The sequence below is a fragment of the Coregonus lavaretus genome (genome assembly GCF_964263955.1).
Source record: "Coregonus lavaretus genome assembly, chromosome: 11".
NCBI classification, from domain to species: Eukaryota; Metazoa; Chordata; class Actinopteri; order Salmoniformes; family Salmonidae; genus Coregonus; species Coregonus lavaretus.
Genome location: NC_139998.1, coordinates 34,315,491 through 34,337,092, shown reverse-complemented (window position 1 = coordinate 34,337,092; position 21,602 = coordinate 34,315,491). Strand labels below are relative to the sequence as shown.

Here is a 21,602-nt window from a genome sequence, read left to right as displayed (position 1 = left end):
ATTGAATTTACCACAGGTGGACTCCAAGTTGTAGAAACATCTCAAGGATGATCAATGGAAACAGGATGCACCTGAGCTCAATTTCGAGTCTCATAGCAAAGGGTCTGAATACTTATGTAAATAAGGTATTTCCATTCTTAGTTGTTGTTTTTTTGCAAAAATGTCTAAACCTGTTTTCGCTTTGTCATTGTGGGTTATTGTGTGTAGAATGATGAGGGGGAAACATTTATTTAATCCATTTTAGAATAAGGCTGTAACGTAACAAAATGTGGAAAAAGTCTAGGGGTCTGAATACTTTCCAAATGCACTGTAAATGTTTTGATAGTATTCCTTGGTTATAGAACTGTGCCTGTTTGCTTCTGTCCTGCATCCAGCCTGCAGGAATCGATCCTGACCCAGGTGCAGCGCATAGTGAAGGGTGAGGTGAGCATGGCCATGAAGGAGCAGCAGGCAGCTGTGACCTCCAGCATCATGCAGGCCATGCGCTCTGCTGCAGGCACGCCCATCCCTACCGCACACCTGGACTACCAGGCCCAGCAGGCCAACATCCTGCAGCTGCTGCAGCAGGGACAGCTCAACCAGGCCTTCCAACAGGTGAGGGTCCTGCTCCCCGATGCACCTCCATAGGCTTGGGCAGTATACTGTGACATGTATAGCGGGGTATTTGGGGAAAAAACACGGTATGGTTTTTCATTACCGTCAAAACTATTTAAAAACTACGTTTTTCAAGTAATTTGAATATTTGAAGCTACTTTTTAAGTTGATACCTGCAGTCAACTTGTGCAATATGTTAGGAGATAAAGCAGATTGCATTCTTCATTTCACCTGTCACATTATTTTACATTATGACGCTTACTGTAGTTCCCCAGAACAGTTGAGCCAGTCACGTGTTTGTTTGTAAATAGCACAACGGGAGAAAGCAGGAGCTGGTGAGTCCATAGCGTTCTATATGTATAGGCAATTCTCTGTTGTGCGGCGCACATGAGGTGATGAAGTTACACTTGTATGCAATTCACTACTAAATGTTTGCCATCAGATATCTTAAAATGGCTTTTTGCCTGAAGTCAAAGAACTCTGGATGAGTTATATGTACAGTTGCAATTTTTTCCCTACTACCGTTTTTTTCTCCTCCATTCTTCTCCCCTCTGCTCCGTGTACACATGCTGCTCTTCCTTCAGAAAAGCATGCATCACAACTTTGTTCATTTGCACAATTTATCTCGTTCGCTTGTAAATGTCCACACTCACCGAAAATGACATTTGGTAGCTACTAGCTATGCTTGTATAACTTTGAGCTGGATTTGCCCGTCTTTGCAATTAGTTATGTTTGTTTTCGCACGTTAGCATTTAGCTAACAGCATCTATGTGATTTCGTTGTTAGTTTGTTATAATTTTGTTAGTATTCTGGTAAGAGGCACAATGGGCTTTTCTTGCCTTTTTAGCGCCCCTTGTGTACTATGCCGGTAATACTGTAAATCCCGGGATGAGAAAAGGTTGGTACAGTGGGGAAAAAAAGTATTTAGTCAAATCAAATCAAAATCAAATTTTATTGGTCACATGCGCCGAATACAACAGGTGCAGACATTACAGTGAAATGCTTACTTACAGCCCTTAACCAACAGTGCATTTATTTTTAACAAAAAAAGTAAAAATAAAACAACAACAAAAAAAGTGTTGAGAAAAAAAAAGAGCAGAAGTAAAATATAATAACTGTAGGGAGGCTATATATACAGGGGGGTACCGGTGCAGAGTCAATGTGCGGGGGCACCGGCTAGTTGTGCCACCAATGTGCCACCAATTGTGCATGTTCTCCCACTTAAAAAGATGAGAGAGGCCTGTAATTTTCATCATAGGTACACGTCAACTATGACAGACAAAATGAGGGAAAAAAATCCAGAAAATCACATTGTAGGATTTTTTATGAATTTATTTGCAAATTATGGTGGAAAATAAGTATTTGGTCAATAACAAAAGTTTCTCAATACTTTGTTATATACCCTTTGTTGGCAATGACACAGGTCAAACGATTTCTGTAAGTCTTCACAAGGTTTTCACACACTGTTGCTGGTATTTTGGCCCATTCCTCCATGCAGATCTCCTCTAGAGCAGTGATGTTTTGGGGCTGTCGCTGGGCAACACGGACTTTCAACTCCCTCCAAAGATTTTCTATGGGGTTGAGATCTGGAGACTGGCTAGGCCACTCCAGGACCTTGAAATGCTTCTTACGAAGCCACTCCTTCGTTGCCCGGGCAGTGTGTTTGGGATCATTGTCATGCTGAAAGACCCAGCCACGTTTCATCTTCAATGCCCTTGCTGATGGAAGGAGGTTTTCACTCAAAATCTCACGATACATGGCCCCATTCATTCTTTCCTTTACACGGATCAGTCGTCCTGGTCCCTTTGCAGAAAAACAGCCCCAAAGCATGATGTTTCCACCCCCATGCTTCACAGTAGGTATGGTGTTCTTTGGATGCAACTCAGCATTCTTTGTCCTCCAAACACGACGAGTTGAGTATTTACCAAAAAGTTATATTTTGGTTTCAGCTGACCATATGACATTCTCCCAATCCTCTTCTGGATCATCCAAATGAACTCTAGCAAACTTCAGACGGGCCTGGACATGTACTGGCTTAAGCAGGGGGACACGTCTGGCACTGCAGGATTTGAGTCCCTGGCGGCGTAGTGTGTTACTGATGGTAGGCTTTGTTACTTTGGTCCCAGCTCTCTGCAGGTCATTCACTAGGTCCCCACGTGTGGTTCTGGGATTTTTGCTCATCGTTCTTGTGATCATTTTGACCCCACGGGGTGAGATCTTGCGTGGAGCCCCAGATCGAGGGAGATTATCAGTGGTCTTGTATGTCTTCCATTTCCTAATAATTGCTCCCACAGTTGATTTCTTCAAACCAAGCTGCTTACCTATTGCAGATTCAGTCTTCCCAGCCTGGTGCAGGTCTACAGTTTCTGGTGTCCTTTGACAGCTCTTTGGTCTTGGCCATAGTGGAGTTTGGAGTGTGACTGTTTGAGGATGTGGACAGGTGTCTTTTATACTGATAACAAGTTCAAACAGGTGCCATTAATACAGGTAACGAGTGGAGGACAGAGGAGCCTCTTAAAGAAGAAGTTACAGGTCTGTGAGAGCCAGAAATTTTGCTTGTTTGTAGGTGACCAAATACTTATTTTCCACCATAATTTGCAAATAAATTCCTTAAAAATCCTACAATGTGATTTTCTGGATTTTCTTTCCTCATTTCGTCTGTCATAGTTGACGTGTACCTATGATGAAAATTACAGGCCTCTCTCATCTTTTTAAGTGGGAGAACTTGCACAATTGGTGGCTGACTAAATACTTTTTTCCCCCACTGTATATGGATACCGCCCAAGCACCTACCCATCCCATCAGTCTCACAGCCTCTCCAGTCCACTGCATGGGGGGTGTCAGAGGGCATCATTTTAAAATGTACCTGTGGTGTCTGATCGTTCTCTTCTCCTCCAACCCCTCTCCCCTGTAGGCCCTGTCAGCCTCTGACCTGAACCTGGTCCTGTATGTGTGCGAGACCATCGACTCCCAGCAGGTGTTTGGCCAGCATCCCTGCCCCCTGATACAGCCAGTGCTGCTGTCCCTCATACAGCAGCTGTCCACTAACCTGGCCACACGCTCTGAGCTCAAGATCAGGTATGCATGCGCACCCACAGGAACATGCCACAACCCACATAGCTTTTACGCTCAAACTCTTCATAGACCCCTCTATGCACCCCTGCTGTAGACACTGGTTTGGTGCTGGAGACACTGGTTTGGTGCTGGAGATAATGAGGTTAATGAGGAGACAATGAGGTAGAAAAGTGGCAGAGTTGCCCTTTAAAGTTGCACTATGCTGAAATCGCTCCGCCCCGCCATTTCCTGGTTGCTGAAACTCTAATAGTTCGCCTAATTTCTGTTTATGTGACAAAATAAGATGGTACAATTATTCTCTACACTATACCATCTAAACCGCTGTGAAATATTTTTCCCATAACCAAAAATATTGTTTCAGCTGGTTGAAGCTGGTGCACAAAATCGAAAATACAGTGCATTCGGAAAGTATTCAGACCCCTTGACTTTTTCTGCATTTTGTTACGTTACGGCCTTATTCTCAAATGGATAGAATCGTTTTTTCCCCCTCATCAATCTACACACAATACCCCATAATGAAAAAGCAAAAACACTTTTTTTGAAATGTTTGCTAATTTATTAAAAATAAATAAAGGACATTTGTTTCCATGTACATAAGTATTCAGACCCTTTACTCAGTACTTTGTTGAAGCACCTTTGGCAGCTATTACAGCCTTGAGTCTTGTGTATGATGCTACAAGCTTGGCACACCTGTATTTGGGGAGTTTCTCCCATTCTTCTCTGCAGATCCCCTCAAACTCTTTCAGGTTGGATGGGGAGTGACGCTGCACAGCTATTTTCAGGTCTCTCCAGAGATGTTAGATCAGGTTCAAGTCCGGGCTCTGGCTGGGCCACTCAAGGACATTCAGAGACTTATCCCGAAGCCACTCCTGCGTTGTCTTTGCTATGTGCATAGGGTCGTTGTCCTGATGGAAGGTGAACCGTCACCCCAGTCTGAGTTCCTGAGAGCTCTGGAGAAGGTTTTCATCAAGGATCTCTCTGTACTTTGCTCTGTTCATATTTCCCTCGATCCTGACTAGTCTCCCAGTCCCTGCTGCTGAAAAACATCCCCACAGCATGATGCTGCCACCACCATGCTTCACCGTAGGGATGGTGCCAGGTTTCCTCCAGACGTGACGCTTGGCATTCAGGCCAAAGAGTTCAATCTTGGTTTCATTAGACCAGAGAATCTTGTTTCTCATGGTCGGCGAGTCCTTTAGGTGACTTTTGGCAAACTCCAAGCAGACTGTCATGTGCTTTTTACTGAGGAGTGGCTTCTCTCTGGCCACTACCATAAAGGCCTGATTGGTGGAGTGCTACAGAAATGGTTGTCCTTCTGGAAGGTTCTCCCATCTCCACAGAGGAACTCTCGAGCTCTGTCAGTGACCATCGGGTTCTTGGTCACCTCCCTGGTCAAGGCCCTTCTCCCCCGATTGCTCAGTTTGGCAGGGGGCCAGCTCTAGGAAGAGTATTGGTGGTTCCAAACTTCTTCCATTTAAGATGATGGAGGCCACTTTATTCTTGGGGACCTTCAATGCAGCAGAATTGTTTTGGTGCCCTTCCCCAGATTTGTGCCTCGACACAATCCTGTCTCGGAGCTCTACGGACAATTCGACCTCATGACTTAGTTTTTGCTCTGACATGCACTGTCAACTGTTGGACCTTTTTATATAGACAGGTTATGTGCCTTTCCAAATCATGTCCAATCAGTTGCATTTACCACAGGTGGACTCCAAGTTGTAGAAACATCTCAAGGATGATCAATGCAAACAGGATGCACCTGTGGTAAATGCAATTTTGAGTCTCATAGCAAAGGGTCTGAATACTTTTGTAAATAAGGTATTTATCTTTTTTTTTTTTTACATTTGTAAACGTTTCTAAAAACCTGTTTTTGCTTTGTCATTTAGACAGTATTTAATCAATTTTAGAATGAGGCTGTAACGTAACAAAGTGGAAAAAGTCAAAGGGTCTGAATACTTTCCAAATGCACTGTGAAAGACGCAAAAACTTAACTTAAGAACGGGAAGCATAGAAATAGATCACATAGAACATATCTACCGCTTCTTAGACTTACTTTCAAGTAAAATGATAGATCTATAACTCACATGTCTGTGAATTAGGCCGGGTCTCCCAAAAAGTTACATATTGCCACTTTAAGGCTCGGACACACCAGTAGCGTTTGCCGGCTTAGAGTACTTAGCACCTCTGAACAGAGCGCCGGATATAATTTGCAAACCGATTCTACATGTAGAATCACGCGAAAATGTCGGCAGTCAGACGTCAGGTGGTCCCTAGTATACCCCGCCGAACAAACTGCAGATCAACATTCGGTGCGGTGTGTGTGGTCCCTTAGTCACATTTATCAAACTGCAGCTGTAATGCTTTAAACCCGTCTGGACCACTTAACAAATGTGTGTTATGGGAACAGGATGGGCCTATGAATATGGGAATAATGTCCAGACAATGCCGTGCCAAGTCCCTTTTTAATGTTCTTTTAAAAGCTCAAATGACCAGTCTCAATCCAGTTTGAATTGCACCCTAAAAACTAGCAGCCTGATACTGGCCAGCTGTTGAGAGTTCTACACCATCTGTGGGACTGAATCTGTGTGGGTGGTGTGGCTACTGAAGCATTTGCATACAGTCCAATGCCTTAATGCATGGTATGAATGATCTTATGTGACCTCAAAATTGATGGACTGTTGCAGTGCAACTGTTTTAAACCAGGTGTGCAAGATATCACAGAAGAGATGTGCTGCTCTTGAATATTTCATATCTAATATCATGCACAATTGACATTGTGTGCAAGGGCTTTTAAGGGCATATCAGGTTCAGTAGAGAAGAGACCTGATAGGGCTGTCTGTTGTTCAAGGTGGGGGGGGGTTTGTTGCTGAAATTGGAGAGTAATCGGGCACTTTGACCATTGGGAGGTTAATGGCTCTTAAACTCCAAGATTACCATTGAGTTAACTGTGCTTAGAGGTTTTAAATGCATTGGATTGGGTCTACAGACGTAAAATTAGAACAATCTGATGTGATTCATTTGGGTTAAGCCATCTGGATTGGGTTAAGGGTACAGTGCTGCTGGGTGATCAGGGTCACAACGCTGCATTTACTGTTTTATTCAAGCCATTCAAATCTTTGCCTTCGGCTGCAAGGTAATATGGGTGACTGTCGGTACACGCAAGCCAATAACACTATTGGCTTAAATGGTACAATTTGAGTCTTCTGAAAGCCCACGGTAAACTTCTCTCTGTCTGTATCAGTTACTTGGAGGATGCTGTGATGAACCTGGACCATGGTGATCCGGTGACGAGAGACCACATGAGTACTGTGCTGTCCCAGGTCCAACAGAAGCTGATCCAGTTCCTGCAGCAGGACCCACACAGTCCTCTCAGCAAGAGAGCCCGGCGCCTGGTGATGATGCTTCAGGGCCTGGTCAATCACTAGTTCTGTACTTGATGCCCACTGATGGAGCCCCTTCTCTTCCTGCTCTGCTCCCATACAGTTAGAATAAGGTGCATTGAGTTTCATTGAGGTGCTGAGGGGAGCGGCATTTAGTTAAAGAGATGTGAATAATGGCTCTGAACTTCATGTACCCTCAGCTCTCTCTGATGCATTGTACATTGCAATTGAACATTTTGTGTGTTATCCTAATTTTTTAAGTGGAAAAAAATGGCAAGAGCCGACTGGGTTTTCCCTTTTTGGACTTTTAGATTGAAGGATTTTTCTCAGTTTGAAACCCCCTGTTCATCATAAGATCTATGAACCTTGCCATTCGCTTATTTCAGTCCTTTTCCCTGTCATAGCAGCAAGAGTTTATTAGAGAGAAAAAAACTATCCTAAATGTAGACAGTCGATATAGATGGATGGGCCCTTTATGTTCTATTATGTTTTCTGTATGTTCAACCATTCTGTTAAATCCAAAGTTCTGACTTTAGTTCAGTATGGTCTTTTGCTTTGAGGAACTTCTACAGTAGGCTTTGAATCCGCACTGTTAGTATTGTATTAAAGCTCTTTCCGATATATTAGACTGACCATATTACTATGTAAAGAGGACAGGAGTATGCTTGTGGAGTCTTAGAAACTGAAATGGTTATCTACTTGTACAGCTTTATAGAGTCTAGGTCAACTCTTTTGATGGAACCTCGATAAAATTCACTCATGCCCCTGAAAAAGGTTTTTCTTTTGTGCCCCTTTTTGTTATATACCAACAATCCTTAACATTTGTAGGACTAGTATACTTCCTCAAATACTTATTGAAGTAATTATGATCTATAGTAAATGCTTCTAACAAATGACTATTGTTATTGATTATGGCTCTTTTGCTTTAGGATACCCAAGTAATGTTTGTAAACCTGATGTACTTATCCTGGTCTCTAGAGGGCAGCCCTTTGTGAAAATGCAATCACATATTGTTTAGCATGGTTTCTATAGCAGCTTACAAAGTCTAGTTGGAAAGTACAACAAAACTGGGGCCCTGGCTTAATGTTTTTGAAGTTATAATTTGTCTTCTAAACAAGTTTAATTTGTTTTAGCTAGGTACCGACCTTTGACACGCCAATGTTGGGTTGCATTATGAACGTCAACTGCACAATGCCTGCTCTGCCACTGTGGTCAGTTTGTAACCATTCAAGTTGCACCGAGTCAAGTGAATAAGACTTTGTAGGTTTTCCATCTCAAACCCTTCATGTGCTACAAAACCTTTATAGTAAGTGCCTTATTGTACTTCACTCAAGGGAATTTGCCCTCCACCACCTTTAGAAGCTGTTGTGCCATTTGTAAACCAACTATTTGCCTGACTGTAAAAGAGTGGGTTACTGGGCGTTTACGCACCTCTCATCAATGTCTTCTTTTGCAAACAAGGGCTCAAATGGCACAGCGAGAGATAATCTGTGCATTAGATATACAAACATTATTTGACAATAGAGGCTTGCTAGAATACGTTTTCAATGCTTGGTTATGTGATTCCACTTTACTGAAGGAGTGATAGGCAATGTTTAAACCCATTCTAAACTTGTCTAGCTTATACCAAAATGTCAATCTCTGCTATTCATATCTTGCCGTCTAATTGCAAGGACAGTTATTATTGATGACGGTCCTGGTGTCATCTGTTTAAGATTCCTTTCTTAAACCTAAAACGGATAAGGTGTCATAGGGCGGTGTGAGCTAAGCTTGGAGGTGTTTCTTACCATTCCGTACACTGCACATTAGTCCTGAGACATACATTTACATTTTAGTCATTTAGCAGACGCTCTTATCCAGAGCGACTTACAGGAGCAATGCTTATATAACTAGGCCAGAATGCTTGTTTTAGTTTTACCATAGTAGTGGTTGGTGTGATGATCACCTTTGGCGGTCCAATTTATTTAACATGACTTGTTGAAAGGTGATTCCCAACTCCAGTTTTTCTTTACTTCAATTATTGAGTTTCATCAGTGAACACTACACTGAGTGTACAAAACGTTAAGAACACCTTCCTAATATTAAGTTGCACACAGATCAGCCTCAATTCATCTGGGCATGGACTCTACAAGGTGTCGAAAGCATTCCACAGGGATGCTGGCCCATGTTTACTCCAATGCTTCCCACAGTTGTCAAGTTGGTTGGATGGCCTTTGGGTGGTGGACCATTGTTGATAGACAAACTGTTGAGCATGAAAACCCCCAACAGTGTTGCAGTTCTTGACACTAACCGGTGTGCCTGGCACCTACTACCATACCCTGTTCAAAGGCACTCCAATCTTTTGTCTTGCCCATTCACCCTATGAATGGCAAACATACACAATCCATCTCTCAAATGCTTAAAAATCCTTTAACCTGTCTCCTCCCCTTCAGCTACACTGATTTTGAAGTGGATTTAACAAGTGGCAACAATAAGGGATCATAGCTTTCACCTGGATTCACCTGGTCAGTCTGTCATGGAAAGAGCAGGTGTCCTTAATGTTTTGTACACTCACTGTATTGCCAGATCATTTTAAGCTGCTGATTTGATTGATAGGCAAAATGCTAGGCATGCCTTCAGGGATGGGTGACATTTATGGGGGTGGGGGCCTAAAAAAAATCTGAACTCATGATGGGCTGCATTTGCTCACGAGTCTGCGTACCCCCCCCCCCAAAAAAAAATGTTGCAGTTTTAAAGCAAATTTCAATGGGGTGGAGAGAAGATTTTTGCTATTTTTAATATGGTTTCTCAGCAACACAAACAAAATAAATGGGGGCCCCGGCTGGTAAATCGAACATGATACACTTACATATCTGTCCTTTTAAACTAATTTAACAATGTAAAAAAAATTGTTGCTGACATGCACTAATTGATTGACTATCAGTGACTGACATAAGAGTAAAACTGCAGCTGCACAACCAAATGTCGAAACTGCACCTTGTTTAGTCACGTATTCTAACTCGCAACGGTAAATTGAGACCCTAACTGAGTTCCTTTTTGGGGGGGGGAATTGATTCGCGGGCCTTCAAAAGTTGCCCATCCCTGCTCTGGAGGAACCATGCATAAAAAGACAAACCACTATCTTCAAGGTTATAAGCCATCTGTTTTAGCAAGCCACAAAGCTGTGTAAAGCAGACATGAATGTCGTTTATTTTTCTCCACAAGGTTGGGAGTTAGAGGACGAATCTGCCTGTGGTCGGGTAGGTAGACTGTCCAATCTTTATTGTACTGAAAGTTACATGTCTGGATTACTGGAAACGGACCCTTTTCACTAAGTGTTCGAGTCACTTAAACTAATGTTCATCTGGAATAGCAGTTGTGACCTGAAGTGTAAAAGCAGGATGGTTTCCATGCTCTTAGGTAGTTTGACTTTTATGTTTCATATTGATCAGGGTTAAGCAACAAGAATCACATACATGAATGTTGATCGGAAGCTTGCACATAAACGCAATACAGTGTATATATTTTTTCGTAGTTTGCAAAAAATATTATCCTGTTGTGCATGACCAATTTTGTAATTTCCATCGTGTTTTGTTCCCTGTGCTAGGATTATGTTGTATATTTTACCCTCGTTTCTTTTACCCTAAACATTTTGGAATAAAAAATAAAATACTTCAATGGATTTCAGTGTTTTTTATTTCACATGTCGCCTATTTGCTACCACGGTGAAGTTTGTACATTTTGTTGTCAAGATAATAAATAGCCCGCATTTGAAACAATTGCGTAAACGCGCACGAAAAAATGTGGTATATACCGGTATCCATCTAACGATACATAGAGACGAGATTGAGTCTGCCCTGGTCACACATGCGCCCTCCCTCACGCGTACTAGATGCACATAAGAGTGAATAGGCGCTCTTCTCTTGAGCATGATGCGAGGTACTGTATCACCTATGTAGGATTACGGTGCTGAGGCAGGTAGCAAAGTAGCTGTGCTCAGCAAACGGATTGTAACATTTGGACGCGGAGTTTTACCTGTTTCAACCACGTTTTTCTGAGTTGAGCGGCCTGAGCAGAATGGTATCGCTCGTGAATTACGCGTGTCTTTTCTTGCCTGTTGCTCTCCATTTGAGTAAGTGTTTACTTTTAGAAATGTAGATTTTTCTATAGAAATAACACTTTGTTTAATTTGTTCGTACTATGTTGGGGGTTCTCAAGTGGCATTTATTAAATGCATCTCGTAATTATGGGAGAACGAGTCGCGCGAAAGTGGACACGGAAAAGGTTCCAATTCCACATTTTATCGGTGCCTAGGGACGAAATGAGTGAGTTAGAATATATTAAATGTTTGAATGGAAAATGAATTTGCTGACGTGGAGAAACTAGATTACGGATTTAAATTAAATGATTGCAATGAGATGAGGCAACATACTTTAGTTTCAAGTAAACAATTGACTGTTTTGTTTTTTTACACTCTTGACCATATTATTAGGGTAACGTGGGTAATTAGCCCCCCTAAGAACAATGTCCAATTGCTGACAAAAAAAAGCAAAGTTTGGTGAAAATGTGGATGATGGTCATGTTTAGGCAAACAAACTATTGGGGGGGGCAGTTACCCCTGGAGGCTAGTTACCCTATAGTGTACTGTATGGGTATATAGATTTGAATTCACATGCACTTTGTTATTGGGTACCGGATAGCCTAGCCTACCACACTAGATCGCCACGCGTAGTCGAAGCGTCAATGTGTGTTGTGTCAGAATGAATAAAACATTCTAGATGAAAAAAGTGCGCTGTCTAGTTCTCATAATAGCCTATGCATTATATTGGCTTATCTGTATTCTGTAATGGTTGTATGCTTTCTCAGGACAACTGAAACGGCCACCTTGATTCCTTCTTCTTATTCCTCACTAAGGAGGGTGCTGATGTAATAGCCTACAATTCATTGGGGAATTTAATAGGGAAAACATTCTGATGGAAATAAATCATGAATGAATCTCATCTGCTTTACCCTGATAGACCCTTCTGAGAGTAGCCCAGTATCTCATCTAAACATGTGAGCCTCTGGATGCACAAGGATTAGATAGTCCTCCTTTCGGTCAGTGCTGATCAGAGCAATCCCTCAGCCCAAACTGTTATTTTCGGGTCAAACTTATGTGTAAAAAATTAAAATCATATTTAATTGATGCACACACACCACAACCTTTGGAATCTCATACTAAGATGCTGCTCTCTTCTCTTTCTCCTCTCTTCTCTCTCTCTCCCCCCCAGAAGTTATGCCTATGTGGTTTGAAAGTGGTCTAAAGGTATTTCACTGCAGTACACAGGCATATGGAGCAGACATGAATTCCTAATTAAACCAGGTTCAGGCTCTCTAGGAGAATTGCATCCACTTGATCCTTTCCTCTCTCTGTTCATGGCTGTTCATTACTGATCTTTATTTCCCCATGATAATTCATGGTTCACACCCATTCTCACACCAACCATGTCCTTCTCATTTTCACAATTTCACAATTAAGTGAGGCAATATAAAGTGCCTCTCCTGAATCCTTTGTTTGCCAATGAAGCTTCTGGTTTGGTTGCTGAAGTTTACAGTCATTAAGGAGCATACAGGGAGGCATGGAGAGGAATTTAATTTCTCCACCTGAATTGTGCATATGATTCATAAGACACAGCCACTCTAAGCTCTCCACACACATCTTCACATCAGCCATGCCCCAATAATTACCCTGCTCCCCATCTCATCTCTCCAGCAGGAACTTAGCGTGGTGTGGAGTCCTTAAACAAACGCTGTGAAATGAAACAGCAGCTGAGCGTGACACCCCTCAACTCTTCACCCTCAGCCAAGGCTGAGAATGAATATTTCTGGGTAGACCAACATACTTCTGTTCTGAGGAGTTACAGGAACTTGTGTCCTCTAGTACTAATGAGTCGTGTGTGGTTGTGTTCATAAAGGGCTATTGAGGAAGAAGAGAACTCCATTGGCTCCCATTGGCCCAAGGTCAGTGCAGCTTATGTCCTTGGTGCTTTGTTCTGTGTAGGTAGCAGATTCTATGGTTGCCCACTTGGGATGGGGGGGGTCTAGGATCAATGGAAGACACATTGTCCCCGGTGACTGTATCCTGCAATGCCACCTTGAGAAATAGCTCCCACGGGAATTCCAGGAATATGATAAATCGCCCTCAGTGATGTATGGAATATGTAAAATATTTGCAACAGATCGTGAGTCATAGTAATAGTGATAATCATCATCAGCAAAGCAAGCCTATTATTATCATCTTTACTATGCATGTACACTAACTTGCACTTCATGAACTCTAACTAAGTCATAAGAAGTACTGTAAGTAAGAATTGCCAGTGGTAAACGTTGGTTGTTTGAACAGAACATGAGTGTTCAGTGGCGTGTATTCATGGATACCAAGGGAAGCCAGGCTTCCCCAAAAAATTGACTAAGAAAAAATAAAAACGTGTTTCATAATTTTCCTTCTATTCTCAAGAGGCTGAATGTATCTCACCGGAGAAAGCATCCAAGCAGGCGAAACAGTGCCCCTCTGTCTCTGTGTAGGCCATCTATCTGATGCTGTCTGGTCCAAAAGAGTATGTCATTGTTGCCGCCCGTAGCATTGAATGCAAGGGAAGCCAGCGAGCATTTGGCCTCCCTTGATAAAAAAAAGCATAAAATAATAGCCAATCAGCGTTGCGCTAAACTGAGTGACGTCAACTATGAATGGTCCTGGCGCACCCAAAAAAAGTGTCAAGGGAAGCCAGTTTGGATTTGGCGTCACTCCTATCAAATCGCATTGAGAGCATACATCATTGACAGAAACAACTTGAATTGTTGCATCTCGTTGTTAACTAGCTAACGTTGCCCATGAAAGGAAGATAGGCTAGCGAAGAAGCATTTTAGCCAGGTAACCTAGTACAACAAAAAATAAAAACATTATGACAGAGTGATAGACCGTTCTGTCAACATGAAAAATAGGAGGATGGCATTGGCGTTTCTCGAGAAGTACTGTAGGGTGAGTCAACATGTTTTTTCTACTTGCATGAACATCCACTCACACACATACACAGAAATCAGAACCATGGACAGCCACATCATATTTAGCTTACATTGATTGGACTAAATAGTTTTTGGTTTCTTTTAGTTGTCACTGTATTAGACTAAGCATAGGTGATTTGATAATGTTGATGTTGAAATGGTGCTGGAATAGTGGAGGCGGCTACTGTTTTCTTTGCGACTTGCGGTAACTCTCTGTGGTTCTAAATCAATAGTTGTTTAGTGGTCCGAAAATGTCGTAAACATTAACTTGCTTGACCATGCTGTAGGTCATGTAACTGTTTGTTACATGCAATATGCTTTGTGGACTTCACCGGACAGAGGTTGCTCTCTGGTTTTGTGATGAAATAAAGGTGTGGTTGGATTTATTCTGCCACTGTGTCTTCTTATTGTCTCAGCCTTTAGGCCTATATATCACAGTCGCAAGGCATATGAGCTAACAGGTTAAAGAGCAAACAACGCAATTATCACAACACAGGTTGTAATATGGCTTTTTTTCTGGCTTCGGCAGTGATTTTACCCACGCACCGCTACTGTGAGTGTTCACTGTGATTATACTTGCCACACTAACTCATTCATCTTGTCTGTTGTCAATGGGTGAAATGAGTAAGAGCGGAGGTAACACTGCCCTGCAGTGAGAGGATCGTTGTGTCCTTTTGGTGTGACGTGTTTGCCTGCTGTGGGGCTTATAGTAGAAACTCAGAGAGAGGCATATTGATTGGAAACTCTCAGTTCTCTTTGAGAGAAATGAAAAGAGAATCAAAGAAAAAAGAAAATCTAAACCCTGATTTGCTCTCTTGCTTCAAAGATGTGAAGGTGAGGAAAATATTAATATAGCTGTCAACTTCAGTAGATCACACCTAGCTCCTTTGCAACTGTAACACCAGTGTTACATTAGTGTATACACCCTTATGTAAAACAAGGGATGCATTGCTAGGACTGACAGTGATGACTTGTGAAGGACAGAATTCACAACCTCTGCATAAACAGTTGCTTTGTGAGAAGATCTCTAAAGTTCACAGTTAGTCATTGTTATGTGAATGCTAGCTAAAAGTACCAGTGGCCTGGCTTTGGCCCCATGTGAGAGAAGGTCCGCCGGAGCCATGGCCCAGTGAGACACGAATGCCGGCCCGCGTAGATGGAAACAGAAAAGTCTGAGCCTTTTGGCTAAAACACTGGTAAACCCTGTATGGAAATACACCAACTACCGAGTATGCACAACTCACTCATCTGCTCTGACATTTACATTACATTTACATTTACGTCATTTAGCAGACGCTCTTATCCAGAGCGACTTACAAATTGGTGCATTCACCTTATAGCCAGTGGGATAACCACTTAACAATGTTTATTTTTTTTATATATTTTTTTTTTGGGGGGGGGTAAGGGGGGGTAGAAGGATTACTTTATCCTATCCCAGGTATTCCTTAAAGAGGTGGGGTTTCAAATGTCTCCGGAAGGTGGTGAGTGACTCCGCTGTCCTGGCGTCGTGAGGGAGCTTGTTCCACCATTGGGGTGCCAGAGCAGCGAATAGTTTTGACTAGGCTGAGCGGGAACTGTGCTTCCGCAGAGGAAGGGGAGCCAGCAGGTAGGGGAGCCAGCAGGTACCTTGTGTACCATAACTCTGAGGTATAGGCTTAGATAGTCAGGTATCGTACATTTCCCATCTTTGTAATATGAATGCTATACATTTGGCTGAGATGAACAGTTATAAGGGAGGTTCAGAGGTCAGGTCATAGAGATGAGAAGAGAACAAGGAGTCAAGGCTCAGCAAAGGTCAGAGAGAGTGTTTGTTGGGGACACTAGGGCTGGACAGTGATGTAAAGTCCCCCTGTTCCCATCTGTTGTTGAGTGGCTGTGAGCATGGAGCCTCAGCTCCCTTGAAGCCTGTGCTAACCATGATAAGTTACAGCTGGAAACGCAGGTGTTCTATCTAGTCAATAAAAACTAATTAACTCCCAGAGTGGGTCAGTGCGCGTGTGTCCACTACAATGAGCCTCTCACTTACTCTCCATCAGAAGGGATGAGGGGGAGAGGGATCAATGTGCACAGGAAGCTAATTTATGAGAGAGCGAGAGAGAGAGAGGGGGAGAGAGAGAGACTCTTATCATAGTGTCAGAGTGTTCTGTCACTATCTCACCCAGCGCTTTTCTATGTGTCAGAACTTCCATTCTGTCAACATGTGCTTAACTACTTCCAGGAAGTCAATTCATTTTTACTATATGTGCATGAAGGACTCGACCCAGCCCGACCTGTCAGTCATAGAACACTAGACATGCTAGCGCCTTGGGGTGAAGTTCAATAAATGCATAATAGATCTGAGTGTTCTCTCACTCACCTTTTTATCGCTTTACATAACAGTCGCTAAGTAAACTGTTTTTCAACATTCATCTTTAATTCAAGCTCCATTGTGAATTCTCTTAACAAACTGTAAGTTAAATAATGTAGAGCTAACGGATGGCTGGCTAACGCCATGTTGGCTCAACTCATTACTCTTGTTCAGAGATAATCTCTCTGGCACCTTCATTTTCATGTATTTTGATCCCATTGTCTCAGTTTCAACATTATGGGATACAGGAAACAGTGAATGCTGGCAGTGTACTCACTGAGGATGTGTAACTGTCTGTAACAATCTCTATAGCCATGCTGATCAAAGCTATGTGCCTGCAGCCTTTGCTTCATGTTTTTTTTATTTCTGTGTATCCACCTATTCATGTTCTTGTTTCCCCTCAGTGTTTCCAAAATTCTTATAGGTAACCCTTTACTGTGTAGTAAGTAACAATGTATTTACACTAGTAACAACACTGTATTAACATGTTGTTACAGTACTTTAGTAATTGCATTTTAATTGCAAAACAATAGAGTTGAGAGCGGATTTGTAATTACAAAAGTAGAATAGGGACTGTTATTATGCATATGTATAAGAGCAACTTACAGTGCTGTGAAAAAGTATTTGCCCCCTTATTTTTGATAGTGAACGTTATCAGATCTTCATGTCACACCCTGGCTCTGGGACTCTATAAGTTGAGCCAGGGTGTGTTTATTCTATGTATTGTATTTCTGTGTTGGCCAGAGTGGTTCCCAATCAGAGGCAACGATGTCAGCTGTTGCTGGTTGTCTCTGATTGGGAGCCATATTTATAGAGGCTGTTTTCCCACAATAATTGTGGGATCTTGTTCCGTTTGGTTTGTTCCGTGTTGGTTGTTAACCTAGGACGTCACGTCATCGTTTGTTGTTTTGTTTATCGTGTATTCTTTAAATAAAGAAATATGTTCGTTCATCATGCTGCGCCTTGGTCTACTCCGTCTAACGATCGTGACAGAAGATCCCACCATACCAGGACCAAGCAGCGTGTCCAGGAGCAGGCAGCCTGGACATGGGAGGAAGCGCCGGGAAAGGAGCTGGAGAGGTTGGCGATGGCCAGGTGGCAAAGGGTGGTCCTGGGAGGACATGCTCGGGGGAAAAGGGCCATGGGCTAAGATTAAGGCCCTGGCGAGAGAGGAGCAACGGCGTCAACAGTGTCGTCGTCGGATGGACGAGAGGCAACCCCAAAGATTTTTTAGGGGGGGGGGGCACACGGCATGGGCGACTGGGCAGCAGGAGGCTGCCACAGGGCGATTTGGGAGGTTGGCAGAGGAGGCCGCCAGGTTACGGGGGCCACTGGTCAAAGAGGGGAAGGAAGGTGTAGAGGCACGGCGAGAGGTACTGGGGTGTGTCACCAGTCCGGTCCGGCCCGTTCCAGATCCCGACGTAGGGCCAGTGGTGTGTGTCCCCAGTACGGTCCGGTCTGTTCCTGCTCCTCGCACCAAGCCTACGGTGTGCGTCGCCAGCCCGGCCCGGCCTGTTCCTGCTCCTCGCACCAAGCCTACGGTGTGCGTCGCCAGCCCGGCCTGTTCCTGCTCCTCGCACCAAGCCTACGGTGTGCGTCGCCAGCCCGGCCCGGCCTGTTCCTGCTCCTCGCACGAAGCCTACGGTGTGCGTCGCCAGCCCGGCCCGGACTGTTCCTGCTCCTCGCACCAAGCCTACGGTGTGCGTCGCCAGCCCGGCCCGGCCTGTTCCTGCTCCACGCACCAAGCTAACGGTGCGCGTCGCCGGCCCGGCCTGTTCCTGCCACTCGCACCAAGCCTACGGTGCGCGTCGCCAGCCCGGCCCGGCCTGTTCCTGCCACTCGCACCAAGCCAGGTGCGAGTGGCAGGAACAATTAATTAATTAATTAAGACAGTCGTCCAGGTGCTGAGGCAGCAAAGCATCCCCAAACCATCACACTACCACCACGATGCTTGACCGTTGGTATGAGGTTCTTACTGTGGAATGCAGTGTTTGGTTTTCGCCAGGCATAATGGGACCCATGTCATCCAAAAAGTTATACTTTTGACTAATCTGTCCATAGAACATTCTTCCAAGAGTCTTGATGATCATCCATGTGCTTTCTGGCAAACTTGAGTCAACTGCATAATATGCAGACCTGAGCTTGTCGCCTACATTCCCACCTTTGGGACAACGACTCGCATTGTTAGGGCGGAGACATGACCATCTTGTCATTATATACAGATCTCTGGTTTCAGTCACTTGCGAATTAAAAAGGAAAGTTGGCGGGTGCACTGTTCGGTGCTGGCTTCCCCTAAAGTACATTTATGTTTTGCCAAAATTATATTATTACTCCTAAATAAAATAATTAAAAATACTTTACCAGAGAGCTTGACTTAGCCACAGAGGATGATTAGCTTCTTTAAAAAAATTGCTGTGCATAGGCCTATGCCTATTTGGGAAGCCAGCAATTTGGGCAACGTGCATGGCAATAAGCCTAGCTGATTATTGAGTTGCGGCTGTCAGTGAAAAGCATGTAAATGTATGAAGATAATGTGTCTTGAGTATAATTTAAAATGTTGAAACAAGAAGAAGGGGAGGGGTGTGTGGAGAAGATATGTGCGGCTCTATCCAGAATGTGCTCTGCTGTCTCCTGCCAATTCTTGCACATTCATTGTTTCATTGTGTGAATTGTTTGCCCTTTGATTGTTTATTTTGATAAATTCCCCATTACATATTTAACCAGTGGGCCTAGTAAATGTACTGTTAATCCCCGTCATTTGTTTATATTAATTTATCTTAATGCATGTATTACAGTCATTTACCGTTCTCATTCTCAGAGTGGAAATATTGTTTGCAGAGTTCACAACCTGCTACACTTGTGAGAAATACATTTTGGTCATTTAGGAGTTTTGTAAATTTGTTCATTGTCTTTTGTTTGGAGTGTTCTATGTGAGCAATGAGCAATGGTTTCTCTGTTCTGATAACGTTGAGGGAGCATGCGCGCTTGAGTATGCCAACCTGCTGAGTTAATACAATGTTGCACTTCACTAGCGATAGCTCACGTCAAGACCGATAGAAAGGGAGGCAGACAGGCGGAGTAGAGAGATTGATGTGATTGAAAGAACCTGAATTTTCATCAGAATATTTTCTACTGTTTTTATGTGTTGGGTTTAGGCCTATGTATTTTACTTAGTTGACGATGGAAGTTATAGGCCTACTGCTGCATTGGCCTATAGGCATTTTCTGTTGTTGCCGCCAATGGATCATGGTGTATCAATGTGTCCATATGGCAAAGGCTGGTGCTCTTGCATTAGTTGAATTTGAACTTATAGATTTGTATCATATTAATTCAGAATTTATGATTAAGCACGTGACAATAATTTTGAGAAACTACAACGTTATTATTGAAATGAAACTGTTCCACGAAAATGTGCATATAAAAATAATCATAACTGGCACGCAGGTAGGTAGAAATGGACCCTCCTATAGAAATCAAATGCCCTTCCAACTGATTCGTTTTGGCGCCGGCCCTGGTATTATGTAATATAGTTTGTGTACAGTCACATAATGTTAAAGCCTCTGCATACAGTATCTCCATAACTCCTTATGATTACTATCTTACATAGTGCATCATTATAATTTATATGAAAACATTGAGTGTACAAAACATAAACATAAACAGAAGGTGTTCCTAATGTTTGGAATACTCCGTGTATATTTGGAGGAGGACATTTGTATACTCTGCAGTTGGACTTGTGCTGCATTCAAGTAAAAATATAAAATGTAGCCAATTATTTGTAGATTTTAAAGAACGGACCGAAAACACAAAATTAGCATGATCTTTCAGAGAGACTTACAAATATTGGTTTTTTTATGTTTCGTAATGTTGCGTCCCAAGGGCTGCGCGTGCGACAGAGTCCTGAATGTTTTAAGCAGTTTTAAGATTTTTCCATATTTGTTATGTTAGTCAATGGTGGGATTCCTGGTTATATCTAGCATGATGTTCTTAAATGCCTTAAATGTATCTAACATTGATTAAATGTATTTAATATAAATAATGGCCCATCATTAGATCTTAGGTTAAAGTATAAAGCAGTTACAGTGAGGGAAAAATTATTTGATCCCCTGCTGATTTTGTACATTTGCCCACTGACAAAGAAATGATCAGTCTATAATTTTAATGGTAGGTTTATTTGAACAGTGAGAGACAGAATAACAACAAACAAATCCAGAAAAACACATGTCAAAAATGTTATAAATTGATTTGCATTTTAATGAGGGAAATAAGTATTTGACCCCCTCTCAATCAGAAAGATTCCTGGCTCCCAGGTGTCTTTTATACAGGTAACGAGCTGAGATTAGGAGCACACTCTTAAAGGGAGTGCTCCTAATCTCAGTTTGTTACCTGTATAAAAGACACCTGTCCACAGAAGCAATCAATCAATCAGATTCCAAACTCTCCACCATGGCCAAGACCAAAGAGCTCTCCAAGGTAGTCAGGGACAAGATTGTAGACCTACACAAGGCTGGAATGGGCTACAAGACCATCGCCAAGCAGCTTGGTGAGAAGGTGACAACAGCTGGTGCGATTATTCGCAAATGGAAGAAACACAAAAGTACTGTCAATCTCCCTTGGCCTGGGGCTCCATGCAAGATCTCACCTCGTGGAGTTGCAATGATCATGAGAACGGTGAGGAATCAGCCCAGAACTACACGGGAGGATCTTGTCAATGATCTCAAGGCAGCTGGGACCATAGTCACCAAGAAAACAATTGGTAACACACTACGCCGTGAAGGACTGAAATTCTGCAGTGCCCGCAAGGTCCCCCTGCTCAAGAAATTACATATACATGCCCGTCTGATGTTTGCCAATGAACATCTGAATGATTCAGAGGAGAACTGGGTGAAAGTGTTGTGGTCAGATGAGACCAAAATGGAGCTCTTTGGCATCAACTCAACTCGCCGTGTTTGGAGGAGGAGGAATGCTGCCTATGACCCCAAGAACACCATCCCCACCGTCAAACATGGAGGTGGAAACATTATGCTTTGGGGGTGTTTTTCTGCTAAGGGGACAGGACAACTTCACCGCATCGAAGGGACGATGGACGGGGCCATGTACCGTCAAATCTTGGGTGAGAACCTCCTTCCCTCAGCCAGGGCATTGAAAATGGGTCGTGGATGGGTATTCCAGCATGACAATGACCC

At 43.0% G+C, this 21,602-nt stretch overlaps 2 protein-coding genes across 3 annotated transcripts in view; both read left to right on the top strand.

Annotated features, from left to right (window-relative positions):
• Positions 1-10,706, top strand: part of edc4 (enhancer of mRNA decapping 4) — a 52,652-nt gene extending 41,946 nt beyond the window's left edge. For both annotated transcript variants that reach the window (XM_084171898.1, XM_084171897.1), the window contains exons 27-29: positions 375-594; positions 3,509-3,672; positions 6,911-10,706. In XM_084171898.1, the coding sequence (XP_084028024.1) occupies positions 375-594; positions 3,509-3,672; positions 6,911-7,094 (568 nt within the window). In that variant the 3' untranslated portion in view covers positions 7,095-10,706. The remainder of the gene's footprint in view (positions 1-374; positions 595-3,508; positions 3,673-6,910) is intronic.
• Positions 10,707-11,105: 399 nt separating this feature from the next.
• nrn1la (neuritin 1-like a) overlaps positions 11,106-21,602 on the top strand; it is a gene marked incomplete at both ends in the record, with an annotated part of 69,870 nt that continues 59,373 nt past the window's right edge. Inside the window, one exon of the mRNA XM_084171907.1 lies at positions 11,106-11,160. Coding sequence (XP_084028033.1) covers positions 11,106-11,160 — 55 coding nt within the window. The remainder of the gene's footprint in view (positions 11,161-21,602) is intronic.